At 40.1% G+C, this 13,856-nt stretch overlaps 1 protein-coding gene across 12 annotated transcripts in view; it reads left to right on the top strand.

Annotated features, from left to right (window-relative positions):
- The first annotated feature begins 2,264 nt into the window (after window positions 1–2,264).
- The window catches only part of mycbp2 (MYC binding protein 2), a 64,009-nt gene continuing 52,417 nt past the window's right edge, over window positions 2,265–13,856 (top strand). For 9 of the 12 annotated variants that reach the window (XM_078262273.1, XM_078262277.1, XM_078262280.1 and 6 more), the window contains exons 1-6: window positions 2,265–2,985; window positions 5,250–5,325; window positions 10,465–10,680; window positions 12,159–12,312; window positions 12,581–12,777; window positions 13,397–13,639. In XM_078262273.1, coding sequence (XP_078118399.1) covers window positions 2,714–2,985; window positions 5,250–5,325; window positions 10,465–10,680; window positions 12,159–12,312; window positions 12,581–12,777; window positions 13,397–13,639 — 1,158 coding nt within the window. In that variant the 5' untranslated portion in view covers window positions 2,265–2,713. The remainder of the gene's footprint in view (window positions 2,986–5,249; window positions 5,326–10,464; window positions 10,681–12,158; window positions 12,313–12,580; window positions 12,778–13,396; window positions 13,640–13,856) is intronic. The other 3 variants (XM_078262282.1, XM_078262285.1, XM_078262284.1) reach the window with 1 other exon arrangement.

Genomic DNA, 13,856 nt, shown 5'->3' on the forward strand with positions numbered 1-13,856 from the left:
TTTAACCTTAAGGGAGGAGATTCCAAGGCCACCCAAGGGTGTGTCTTCAGACAACAATCAAAGAATACTCTCTCTCTCTCTCTCTGGGTGGAGGAATTGGGTGGAGTGCGGAAGGACCTGCAATTCAACTTCAGCTGTCAAGGAAGCAGAACTGCAATGTGGGTGTGTGGGAGTTATGCTTTTTTGACCTTCTATAGCCTTTAAATAAATGGAATTATCACTGTTTTTAATGCATAAATTAAAGGAACTGACAGATTAAATTTCACTGAAATTGTATTTTTACATGATTTTACTTTAATACAATACTTGGCTGACAGTGGCCTTAGCTTTTTACACATGTATGCTAATAAAAGTACTGAAAGGAAAGGGGGTTTCAACTTGATTTTCAGTCTCAGGTTATGTGATTGATTATCACTCACTCAGGTCTGATAAATAAAGAATTTACACCTTCACAGTCCTGTCACAAAGGTATAGCAGGGTACATATCACACAAGTGGCTACTGATGCCTAAACAGGTCTCACCACAGCAATAAGCACTGAAACTATAAATAGACTAAATGGTATTTCATATAATGTATGTATAATTGTATCGATTAAGACTTTGTGACAGTTATGGGAGAGTTAGAGTTCCCTGACACAAAGAAGTTCAAAATCATCAGGAGTACCCATAAAATGTAAGTGACAATCAGACTTGAAATGTCATATCGTCTGCGACTGTGAGCTTCCTCATTGGGAGCGCCGTGTTATGTATGATCAAAACTAGAAAAGGTGCATAGCATGCAGGGGTGTGACAACATGATACTGAGGTAAACTCCTAGTCACGATGACAACACGAAAGGAATGCAGACTACTCCGCACTAATCAAACTACTAGGCTAAATGTCAACAGGCTGAGGCAAATTTTTAATAGAAAGACATATCTGTATAAACATGAACAAGCACGGCTGAATATCACATTTTAAAAGATTCACAATAAAATCAACCATGTTCACTCTAACTGAGCTAGCAACATGCTCAGTACATTTAAGGCATATAACATTAACTTTAAGTTACAAAATAACTACAATCAAATTCTAATCTCTTGCCCTCTTTATGGATGCATAATGTCAAGTGGGAATGTCTGACATTGGGTGGTGCTAGAGCTATAATGATGGAAATGGACAATACTGGTTGTGCAACTCTATTATAATAGATACATATAACAAGTTGCCAATATTTCATACGGAAATCCCTCCGTTTTATGATAGTAAATTCTTCTCTTATTCTTAAGAGTCATTTTTCATCACTGATACATGCTGGCACTCTGATACTATGCATGATAATCTCTGAATGCTTCCTGGGTTGCTATGAGAAGAGACCTTAGACCATTCCCTCTCTTGTCATTGGGCCCTTGCAATGCCTGGCAGCCAATAAAGCACCACTAGGGCCTTTGTAAATACATTTCTCTATTTCTCTCTACCTCTCTCTCCATAAATGTGCATGCACATCCACACATAAATACATTTATACAACATTTAAAAATGTTTTAACTTCGACATTAGGGCGATTCAGTATAATAGAAATTTACTAACCATGCAATTGGATTTTTAGGCATCGATAAAGACAGAGTGCATCTGCTATCTTGCCAAATGTGAACCACATCATGTATATTCATAAAAAGGAGCATCTTATGCTGCAGATTAAGCTATGTTAGGCCTCCGCTGGGGCCTGATCAGTGAAGACCACTGTACCACTGATCTAATCAAAGGATGGCTGCAATCATTGTGCAAAACTTGACTTGAGTCATGACAACATGAGTCTGGAGAGGGAAGTGCAATACTAACATTGAGCTATTTATGGAACAGTAGTAAATGGATTGTAAATGATAATAACAGAGAAGAAATGTTGAGCTATAAAGTCAAAATAGTCTCAACAAAATGCAACGCTGTTTTTAAAGGTCAACCTGGAGCTTCAGCTTCTTTCTGCGGGCAACACAGCATTTAATCGCTTTTAAAAGTATCTCAGTGTGCCAATTTTAGATCAAACTGGGATGGGCCCTGGATTTACCTCTTCAAATTAAATGTACAGTTTCCAACTGTGCACACTGTGCATTAAAGCCCTATGTTTTTATCTCCTACCAATCACGCGTTATTTCCCTTCCACGATTGTTGATATGTGTTTAGAAATTAACTACATTAGAATATGTATATGGAGGTAATTGATAATCAATGATAGCATCGCCCGGTTTTAGTCATATGAAAATATCCCGGCATGCTAGCGACGCAACACTCAGCCAGGGAGGGGAGGGATGATGGAGATAAGATGGCAGCCCAACTGAGGTTGCTGCCTCTCTGGGGTCAAGAAATATTCAAGGAACGTATGAAACCGAAACACGAAAAAGCGTTTTTTGGAAATTAACGTTGCCGTTTTTGCTATTTTACAAGAACATTTGTAATGGCTTGAGAATATATATTTTCAAGAGACAAGCACCGTGTTGACGCTGTGGCCGGGGATCGGAAGACCGTAGCTACGTTGTAGTTGCACCACCAGATAGGCTACAATTTGCGCTTATAATAACTGGGGACCGTGGATGCTAATTGTGGTATTTCTGCAACCTGGAATGGACAAATAATGTGACATGTGCCGGATTTTACGACAAGCGGATTGCATCTGATGGATAGATATTGTCTAGCTGTGGTATCTTTTGTGTGATATATGCATTGTTCTCCTAAACGATGATGTGTGCTGCTGCGGCAGCGGCCGCCGGTGGAGGGATTCTGCCCTCCTCATCGCCGTCGATGGGGCTGGGTGTCAGGGTCATTTCTGGAGCAGGAGCCGATCTCTCCACCATCGGTTCGGGAATGGGTTCTTGTCCGACACCTGGAGCCCAGTCGGATTGTCGGACTCGGTACCAGCTTTTACTCTCAGGGAGAGCTCTGGCCGAGAGATACAGACGGATCTATACCACCGCTATCAATGATAAAGAGCAAGGGATAAATCAAGGAAGGTGAGTGAATATCGCAGAAGCTGGTCTGTCATTTGTGGGGCTAACTGAGCTAACGACAGTAGGCTAACATTATCCCTTGCCTAGCTAGCGGTAACGTTACATCGGTTAACATCAGCTACATCTAGGTTAATTGTTATTTATGGATATTGAGGTAGTCGGAATTTGTCATACAAGTTGTTTAACTACAAAAAAATGTGCCAGGAGCTCCATAATGTGGGTGTACCCTCTTGAAGGGGTCGGCTTGCTAGGTAGCATTTTGGGTTCGACTTCCCTAGCTTGGAGCCAGCTAAGCTAACGTTAGTTCACCCTTGCTCGAGTTGTTTGCATCCCGGGTGCTCAGGACATGTTTTCGCTAAACATTGACACATTTTCACTGAATTAAATCACTACCCACCAGGGCCATAACGACTCGAAACGCTGCCCTATCGGCTTATATCCTAAATCAATTTGTTTTGAGCAATAGCCAGCTATATGTAAACAAACGGACTGCTCGTGTAATACTTACATTTTGTTAAACATTACTGATGAGTCACTGCTTGCGTTGTCAGCATATTCTACTTTACCTAACTTTAGTCATTTCATATAATTTGATGTAGTGAGCTGTGTGCATCTAGGCCCAATGGCGTCACTGTTTCGATTGCTAGCTAACGTTTACTAACGTTGTAGTATCAGCCCTTCCCCAGGTTATCTTTTAACGTAACGTAAACCCGGCGATTTATTTATCAAGAAACCTGGAGCTGATAATCACCACATTTAAATACAAAATAAATAGAGCATATTTCTATCTTACACAAAATGGCCTAAAGCGTTAACGTTAGCTAGCTAGATATGTATGGGTGAGGATGTGTTGGGAATTGGATGAACTCATTTGCTTTTATGGCATAAGCGAGTAATACAGTTACGTCATTCAATCAGTCAGATTGTAGACTGAGTAGCTGGATCATTGCAGTGTCCTTCCTCACAAACTGAATTGTTATTTTCACCCCCTCTCAATGTACAATACCTGCTTTAAGCATGGGGCAATATTCTGTTGAAGTGTCTTAACAGTATGCTGTTTTTATAACCAACTCCTGAATGTATAGGTCTATACAAATGAGCAATAAATCGAAAACCAAAAAAACAACAATTAGTGTTTCAACCTATCCATGTTGTTATTTTGAACTACCTTCTTATTTGACGCTAATCTTTATTTGTTTATCTTATAGTGGAATATGTTGCTTGTACGTAAGGTGCAGATTGTACTCGAGAGATACACAGCTGTTTTAGCTCCTTAAAGCTAGAACCAGTTAGTATTTTCTCTCTTGTGGATTTGCTGATATTTACATAACATTGAAAACATCAGATAGACATTTTTGTCAGCCTGATTTAGTTTGGTATTTTGATGAGTAGCCTAATAATACCCAGCATGTCACTGTGCTCAAAGGGTTGCAGACTTTGAAGCTACTTTTGTATGATGACAACCTATTAGAAAACAATATTGAGCTGCACTCTTGAGTAATAGAATTAAGCTGTACTTTTTCCCCCTGAAATTCCAGGCTTGACTGTGCACTTGACAGTACTGTACAGAGCTGTAGTGAAACAAAACATATAGTATGTATAGTTGGATCTTTTCAAGCAAGAAGTGTACAGAACTATTATATCAACCCTTTTAAAACAGCCAATTTAACATGTATTGCTTTTCTGCATTTAGTAGTGAGTAATACGTTTTTACTAATTCATGCATTGGCTTTATTTTTTATAGTAGTAGTAATTCTATTTTTGGTTCCTAGCACTTGTCATGTGCCGCCTGATTTGAAATTCATCATAAAAAGCCTAAGCAAAACATGGATTTCATAGAGAGTTCAAAAGCATCAAAACGTCAAGATGAGTGACACTGAATCTGGTGACACCTGGTACACACATCTGAATGGTATACTGCACTTCAAAGGACATACACTTTGCCAGCTGCATAAGATGTAGGCTGAAAGTAAAAGTGAGATTACCAGTTAAGACACCTGGAATAGATTCAAGGTTTTACCTGCTATTCTAAACAAATGAAAGGATGAAAAGAATGATGAAAGATTAGTTTTTTCTGGCTTGAATAATGTGTTGACGACCAGGAGCTTTACATCCCATTCTCCTCTCATCATCATGTTTGTAATAAAGATTTTGATAAGATAAACCCAAATGTCTTAAATGTTATGCTATGTGTTTGAATGTAACCATTGCCTAAGCACGCGATACAGTATATTTTGCAATACTGAGCGATCACTATATGCTTTCAGGGGAAAGAAGGCTTTAAGTAAGAAGAAACTGAAAAGGCGACAGAGGGTCAAGTCAAAAGTCAAATCAAGAACAAAGGTAAGATATGCATTGTCTGACAATTGTTACAGAATATTACACTTGTTCTTCTATGTGATGCTACTAATTGCTGTATATATATTTGGATATGTTTAATACATATGTTCAGAGGGTTTATAAAACCAAGGCTACATTGTAAAATGGCCACTGTTATTAAACAATAACAATATTTATAAAATAATCTAAATTGTATATGCCTCTCGATAAATACACAAAACTATAGCACCACACAATGTTAATAGTTGCAGTGTTAAATCACAAATAGGTCCAATATTTATTAGTGGGGCGTAGTCATGTCTAACATTCTCAGTACTGCTTACAACATTTTTATTAAATATCTACATGTAGTATTTTGTGTTTTCTCTTTATATTAACAAGAACAACATGACTGACTTCATTTGCAACTGTCACAGCCTCAGGTATGCACTGATAAATCCTTGCAGCTGGTTTTTACTCTCTACTGAATTAAATTTAAAAGATTGAGGATAAGATTTCAAGATAAGGTAAGATTCTTTGACATCCTGAAGGTGTTTGGCAGAATCATTATTGTGATTGGCTGTGGCTGGTCCGGTGCCAGAAAGCCCATCCACACACGAAGCTGGAGAGGTGGATAGGCAGAAAGCGAGACACATGGGAGTGGTTCTGGCTAGTGCATGATGGCCTGTTGCCGAGCGACCTAATGTGTTCCACATCTCCACGGCAACAGTTGCCTACCTCCTTCGTCAAAAAAGGGAACCTAGTCTGTATCACTGGATGCTGCTGTGTTTTTGTTTCTGCCTGGACAACATACATTTACTAGTTGTCTTAAAAAAAAAACAAAAAAAACATTTATGATAACAAAACAATCCACTCAGGTTATAGTGACTCATTTTCTTGCTATTTTTCTCGAAGAAAGAGAGAGTAGCCTGCTCTGTGGTTGGTCTGTAATATTATTAGCCAGTGTTTGGGTTTAATTTTATTACACTGATTTGTTTTCCAGTTACTTGGTAGGCAAAGGCAAGAGAGATTAATGTGATAGTACCATAGAAGGACAGAGGCTCTACTGCTTGTTATCTTTTACCTCAAAACTATTCCAGAAAGGAAATATAAAGTAGAGTGTGCTCGTCAGCTCTCTTCAGGTTGACTTGTTCGGTGAGTTAATGTTCTCCTGGATGAGCAGAAGATCTTCTATAGAGATAGAGAATGGAAAAGGCTGGCAGGCAGGAAGGCAGGCAGGCATAAAAACGTGGGTAGTTACACAGGCTGTGATGCTGTATTTGTATGTGTTGTGCTAACTCTTGCTCTGTCACGCCTCTCACACCGGCATCAGACAACAAGAGTGTGGTTTGAAAGAGCCTCTTCTCCCCGTTTGTCTGCTTCTGTGCTTTATAGCATGTAAAAGTGGAGTCAGAACAAAAGACGGAGCATAAACGCTTATCATCCTAATGAAGATGGTGATGTAACATCTTGTGTACGAGCAGATGTGTAATGTGTCTTTTCAACTGTAATTATAATAACTACTTAATGGTCCAAAATGATACATTCAATAGAATAATATCAGAAAACTATATAATATCTTTATCTAAAACCTACCTAGCAGCTAAAACCAGTTAGAAAAAGATTTTTGATGATTAAAAAAAATTACCCATTTCTAAACTGGCAACTAGTATGTAAGGAGATTCAAAGCTGGGACAGCAGTGTTGACAGGAAGTACTTGTATGCCTATCCACCACCCTGATCTGCATTACTTTTATTCTACTATAGAATATCTCTCTCTCTCTCTCTCTCTCTCTCTCTCTCTCTCTCTCTCTCTCTCACACACACACACACACACACTACTCCCTGCATATGAACATAATATGTTTCAGAGACATTGAATGTGATGTACTCATAACCTATGGTACACAAAAAGCCATGCCTGGGTAAACTGAAACGGATATGACAGAGAACAACGATGTTGTGGATTAGATGGCAAAATAAATATGTCAATCAAGTACAATTGTACAGCATTTCACTTTATAAAAAAATGATTAAAATGGAGAGAATAACTACAAATTAAAAAGCATTGATTGTGGAATTTAAATGAATTGCCGTTGTTAAGTATGGGTGATAGTAGCCCCAGTTTGTGCCTCTCAGCTATTAGCATTAGTGTTTCACTCGAGTCACAGCGCTAAGCATCAGTTTATCTGAAAGATAAATATACAGTGATTCACCCATCTCATATGGTGGTGCAAACTAACAATCACTCAGCTTGAGCCTCTGCTTTGAAAGACAGCACTTTTCTTCTTTTTTTTCCTTATTTTTCCATAACGCCAGCAGTCTAAAATGTGTAGCTGTCTGCGGTCAGGGACTCTATACCAGCCTTCTATAAAGCTTTTAGATGACCATTAAATCATCAGTGAACTACAGACATTAACACAAAAGAAACCATCAGATGAGCAGCATGTGTGGGTTATGGCTTGGTGCTATTACAAAGTGATAAGAAACCATAAAACATCAGCACATCTTTGGGCTTTGCATATTTGTGTCTGCCTTTGCTAATGTGTATCGTGACATAGCTTGAAAGTGTCCCTTTCAATGACAAGTTTCTGATGAGGTGTTCAGTTTTAAATTGGGAACTGTCCGCTCTAGTGAAATCTGTCAAATCAAATGCTAAGCTTGATCATGCAGTATTTTGGTCTCTACTCCACCCTTTTGTTTTGCTTTCATGTCCCAAGAAACTCATTTTCTCTTGCTTGCTTTATGGGTTTAGGTTATTATAGCATCTCTAGTTTTAAAATTGTGTTTCCAGGAAAAGTGCTCCTTTGTGAATGCTGTCCAGTCACTTGGTCCCAAATGCTACTCTAGCAGCAAGGCAGAGAGCAGTAGACAGTACTTTTAGATGAGAGCTAATACCCTCCCCACTGGTTTGAGCTGAGAATGAATGACCTTTCTCCCCAAATAGATGACATCACCCTCTAAGATTGTGATGCCAAAAGCGCAACACTGCAAGAGAGGCACAATCGATCAATATGATTCTCTAGAGATTGCCTCAGGACTGTATGTAGTTAAAAAGGCCTTGCTTGGATGGAGAGAGCTTAGAGAAATTAGTTACTTTATCAAGTTTCTCTGATCATAATGACTGTTTGGATTTAAGCACTTAAGCTTTGCTGTAATGATTTTGTTGTAAATCATTCCTTGTTCTACATCATTTATATTTAAATGAGGGTAGACTCACAATGTGCAAGGGGTTGATGTAGTGATGAACCTTTAGATCCCAAATTTGAATTGGCCCAAAACTAGCATTTGTCCTATTCGTTTACAGTCTGTGCAAAATGCTATACCCTCTATCATTAAACCCTCAATTCGGATAAGGAACAACCCCACAGAAAACCATTATTAGGGGGAAAAATCTCCTTAGATAGCTAAAGATTAGCTCAAATTTGCCATGCTGGTTAATCAGTTGTCATTCACCTGCCTTCTTATCTACTAAAACAAAATCAACAGTTTAATTTTCATCTCATTGCTTGTTTTATAGTAAATATTTGGTACCATTTAGATTTCTCTTAAATAAGTATTTTACCACTGGAAAGTGATTTTTCTCTCCATAAAACTAGGCTGTCTATGCAGTACAATGGGGCAAACCTTTTATTAATTGGTGCTACATGGCCAGAGAAAACTGAGAAAAGAAGCTGTGATATTCCCTTTCGCTCAAAAGGTGGAAAACCTACGGACCAACAAATGCTCCCGCTGGTGGGTGACATAATGTGAGCGCGTCAAAGAAAGCAATGCGGTGGCCGGCTGGTAACAAACGATCCTGTATTACAGTTTAATGGTAGACTAAAATAAAATATGAGAAGTAGGCAATACAGTAACAGAATCTTGGTTTATATTTGATCAGCACTTTTAGTTTTACTGTTCATTCTGAGTTCGGTTTGAGAGAGAGAGAGAAAGACAGGGGCGTCTCTGCTTTTATAGGCTACTCGTTGTGTTGTAATGTGAAAGTACAATCTGTAGTTCGAGCAACAGCCCTCGCGTCATCCGGTGGCGTTTCGCTGGCAGATAAGAACGGAGAACTGGGTGCTGGCAAGATGGGATGGGGGGTGGGGGGGGGGAGTTTACCATAGTTTATTTTCTCATACACAACCACATTGTTATGATACAAAGCTGGTTATAAATCAGCAAAGTATCCCTTTAAGTATAAATTGAACACAACTCATTTTTTTCAGCATTAGTTATGTTAAATGTCGGGTAAGCCATTTTGTAACAGTGAAAGCTGTGTTGAGCAGATCTTGAAATGGGTAAACACTTGCCATTGTGTACAAAAGTGAGCTTTCTTAGGAGTCCAAGCAAAAGGAGGAGTAATTTGAATGCCACAAATGTGTCACTGACTAGACATGAGGATGCAACCAACTGTGTAAAGACTACCTGTGCTCAACAGAGGTCTTACACTCCCAACCTATTGCAGTTATATTACTTAAGTGAAATGGAAAGGCTAACATTTGCCCAACGTCCCTATGGTTTAGGAACCTATGCCTTTTAGATATTCTAAGATGTGACTACTGACTTTCCTCGTAAAGCTAGTAAAAAAATCTTCAAAATTGGGCGCCTGGATAGCTCAGTTGGTAGAGCGGGCGCCCATATGTAGAGGTTTACTCCTCGACGCAGCGGCCCGGGTTCGACTCTGACCTGCGGCCCTTTACTGCATGTCATTCCCCTTCTCTCTCCTCTTTCATGTCTTCAGCTGTCCTATGAAAAATAAAGGCCTAAAATGCCCCAAAAAAAAAAACAGGAATTAAAATTCCAGGATACAATGTTTATAGTAAGAATGTAATAAAATAGCTCAGCCCCTGTCATGATACCAGATCCAGCTTTTTGAGTCAGTATCTTCCCAATATCAGTATTGGATCGGTCCATCCCTGCTCCTAAAGAATTGGCATTGATGTTCATAAACGACGACCTTTTCACAGATGTAAACATAAACATTCTAAATGGACTCAAGTTGATTTCCTGTTGCAGTGTATGTGAATGGCATCAACTGACAGGAAGTTAACAAGGGGCCAGGCTGTTGTCTAGCAGTGGCATTCCATTGAAAAGGTCTATAGGGTGTGATAAATAGCTTATCATTGTACCCAATGATATCATACTTGCTGACCAGCTCCACTCTCTGTTTTTACACAGGCCGAGAGTCTAGATGGAGCCCTCTGCGTGCCGGACATCAAGCTGCACAGCAACCCATCTGCATTCAATGTCTACTGCAACGTGCGGCACTGTGTGCTGGACTGGCAGCAAAGAGAGGCCTCCCTTGTGCTGGCCTCCAGGAGCTCGGTGCAGAGCGGCGACTCAGACAGTGAGGAGGAGGAAGAGTATCGCGAGCCAGCCGTGAAGCTGCCAAAGGTATGAACAGGGAGTGTTATTGGCTGCTGATGTGGTGCTGGCAGCGCTTGGTATCAAGGCGAGAGCCAGCCTGTGCCCTTTATCTAAGGGATGCAACAATCCTTCATCTCCCTGGGCATATGTGTACGGCTCATCTATTTTATTGTTGTGATAATTTGAGTCACTTTACCAGAGGTTTGATACCCCCTTCCTGTGAGGATTACAACCTCTGCTCTGTTGAAGAAAGTAGTAGCAAGCCAGGCTGAACAGATAACACCGAAGCATCTAAGAGGCAGTGTGTCAAAGGATTTGGGTTCTATTCCATAATGGCAGAATTAAGGGATAATAAGTGTTCGCTCACTTTGTAAAAGGTAACAAATCTAAGGAGTCACTTGTTAGCTTGACATTCAAGTCAGGCAGCAGGGGCACTGTAAATGAGCAATTGTACAATGTAGTTTAGGATTAGGCTATAGAGATGCCTTCAAATTAACTAAATTGTGCCCCACTTTTCTTTATCTCTCATGCACTCAAACCCATTCTTTTTCACTCCAACAGGACAAACCTTCCTACAGTTTGACAGCACAGCATGCACATGTCTGTTCAGAGAATTGTGCGTTGATTTCAACCTGTCTTGTGTGCTAGCTGTACATATTGGTTAGCAGGTATATACTGGAATGAATGTCACAGGTGGATAGGTTTAACTTTTGTTGTTGTCATTATCGTAAACTTGGAGGACTGTATCCATTTTATTCTCTTTTAGACAAATTAAACAGGACTACTGTTGATTTATGTTGGGGATGATTTAGTTTTAATTTCAAGCCGTGTGTGTGTGTGTGTCTCTGTCTGTCTGTCTGTGTGTGTCTGTGTGTGTCTCTGTCTGTGTCTGTGTGTGTGTGTGTCTTTTCCAATTGGCATTATCTTATTAACTGTTTCTCTGTATACACTGATGCTTTCATTTTACTGTTTCAAAACAAGTTCTACTCTGAGATAGGAGGGAGCATTGGAGCATAATTTGATTCACTAACAAGCCATACTGAGAGTAGGAGAACTGCATCCTTTTCTAGGCCAAACTCCTTTGCCAGCCTCTCTTCTCCTGTGGGTCTGGTCTGTCATTATACAAAATGTTAATAGTGGATGTTGAAGTCAGCGGTAGGAACTGTACATGCTGTAAGCCCCCAGCTAAATGTAGGTTGTTTTACTGTTGGAAGATGATGCCTTACTGTTACAAGAAAACATCCAGTCCAAGCCTATTTTATAAATTTTATTTAAAATACTTCTTTTTTTTTTTAAAAAGAGCTTTTTAATCATGAATATTAACAAGTGTTAAACTGGAAAGTGATGGTTATTTATAAAACTGAATTTATCACAATGTCAATATGTTTCATCTTTATTTGCTGTATAAAGTGGCATCACAGCTTGTCTAGCTAGACTTAGGCTGTGGTATGAAAGCATGGTGTTCATTACCTCATAGAAATGTGCTTCTTTCTGTGTGTGCGCAGATCATTGGCATTGGCCTGTGTGGGGTATTTGAGCTGATAAAAGAGACTCGGTTCTCTCACCCCTCACTGTGCCTGCGTAGCCTGCAGGCCTTGTTGGACATGCTGCAGGGACAACAGCCTGAGGGCTTTCAGACTGAGCCTCCCGATGTGCTGGGTAAGGCTGAAAATGCATGCATGTGTACAATCCAATGCAATAATAAGTCTTTGTTTGCGAAGCTTAAAATGTTCCGTTTTATTTTCCCCTGTCAAAGATATGTTGTTGCAACCTAATGATCATTTTTAGGCTGTAGTAGTTAGTTGCTGTGTTGTATTGGACTGCATTATATTTCCATTTGTTTTGTTCAGCCTGATTTACACACAGTACTCTCATGTTTCAATTTTCACAAATTTCTAATCTGCCCACCACTTGTATGCTTCTTTAGAGTCTCTTTTCCAGTTGTTGTTGGAGACCACGGTCCGCAGCACAGGGCCCAACGACCCGACGGGACAGGCCATCACTGCTCTGTCCTGCGCCTGCCTCTTCAGTCTGGTGGTGGCCTGGGGAGACACTGGAAAAATCTTGCAGGCTGTCTCTGCCATCCTCACCAACAACGGCAGCCATGCCTGCCAGACGATACAGGTAATTAACCAATTTAAACAAGTTAGACTGCATTAGCCAGTCTTCTGTTGGCTTTGATGTTAAGCTTGTCCTCTCTCTGTTTCTTTCTCTCAGATTTTGTTATTGCTTCTGCTTTATATCCAAATGTATGTTATTGTGTGGGAAGGCTTTGTGACTATAAAAATATTTCACCTTTACCTGCATACAGATAAAATTACTACACTTGGCCAAGGCTGCAGAGAGACTGTTCAGCCTCACACATTTATCCCCTACAGACGTAGGCCTGTGTGTGTGTTCCTTCATCTTTTAGGCATTGACTGGACTGTGAATCATCACAGTGTGATGTGTGTTTGTTTGCATGTGTGTGTGTGTGTGTGTGTGTGTGTGTGAACGGTGAGATAAAGGATGTGAGGAATGTGTGTTAAAAAATGCATTCAGGCAGAGTGAGAAGAGGGCAAATATGCAGGTACGGTAACCACTGTCTCCGTCACTAATATGAAAATTTGTCTTAATCAGCGGTAAAGCCAGTTCCTACCTGGTGCGTGGTCTACTTCACAAAATGTAAACCCACTATGTCACATTAAAGGTTTGCAGTTCCGCTAATTTTCATCACCTTCCGTGTCCTCCTAAATCTCACCAGGTGCCCACCATACTGAACGCACTACAAAGGAGTGTACAGGCTGTCCTGGTGGGAAAGATTCAAATCCAGGATTGGTTTGGGAATGGCATCAAACGCGCAGCCCTGATGAACAAGTGGACCCTTAAAGAGGTGGCCATTGACGAGGATGAGCGCTGTCTTCTACAGACTGATGGCTCCTTCCTGTACTTGCTCTGCAAGGACGGACTCTACAAAGTGGGCTCTGGATACAGTGGCACTGTCAGGGTATGTAACACTCTAAGCTGCATGCTGTGACTGTCAAGTAATAACCCCATATCTGGTGATATGTTAATTTGGTGATTTAGATGGGTTTATGGGTTGAGAAAATGGCTCAGCAAAAGATGAGGTTTTAGAGATACATGGGTTTTCACAGGACAGTATCTGTATACTCTGTTGCCAGTTTATTAGGTACACCTAGCTAAACCTAATGCAGTCGGAATTC

The sequence above is a fragment of the Sander vitreus genome, chromosome 11 (assembly GCF_031162955.1).
Source record: "Sander vitreus isolate 19-12246 chromosome 11, sanVit1, whole genome shotgun sequence".
NCBI classification, from domain to species: domain Eukaryota; kingdom Metazoa; phylum Chordata; class Actinopteri; order Perciformes; family Percidae; genus Sander; species Sander vitreus.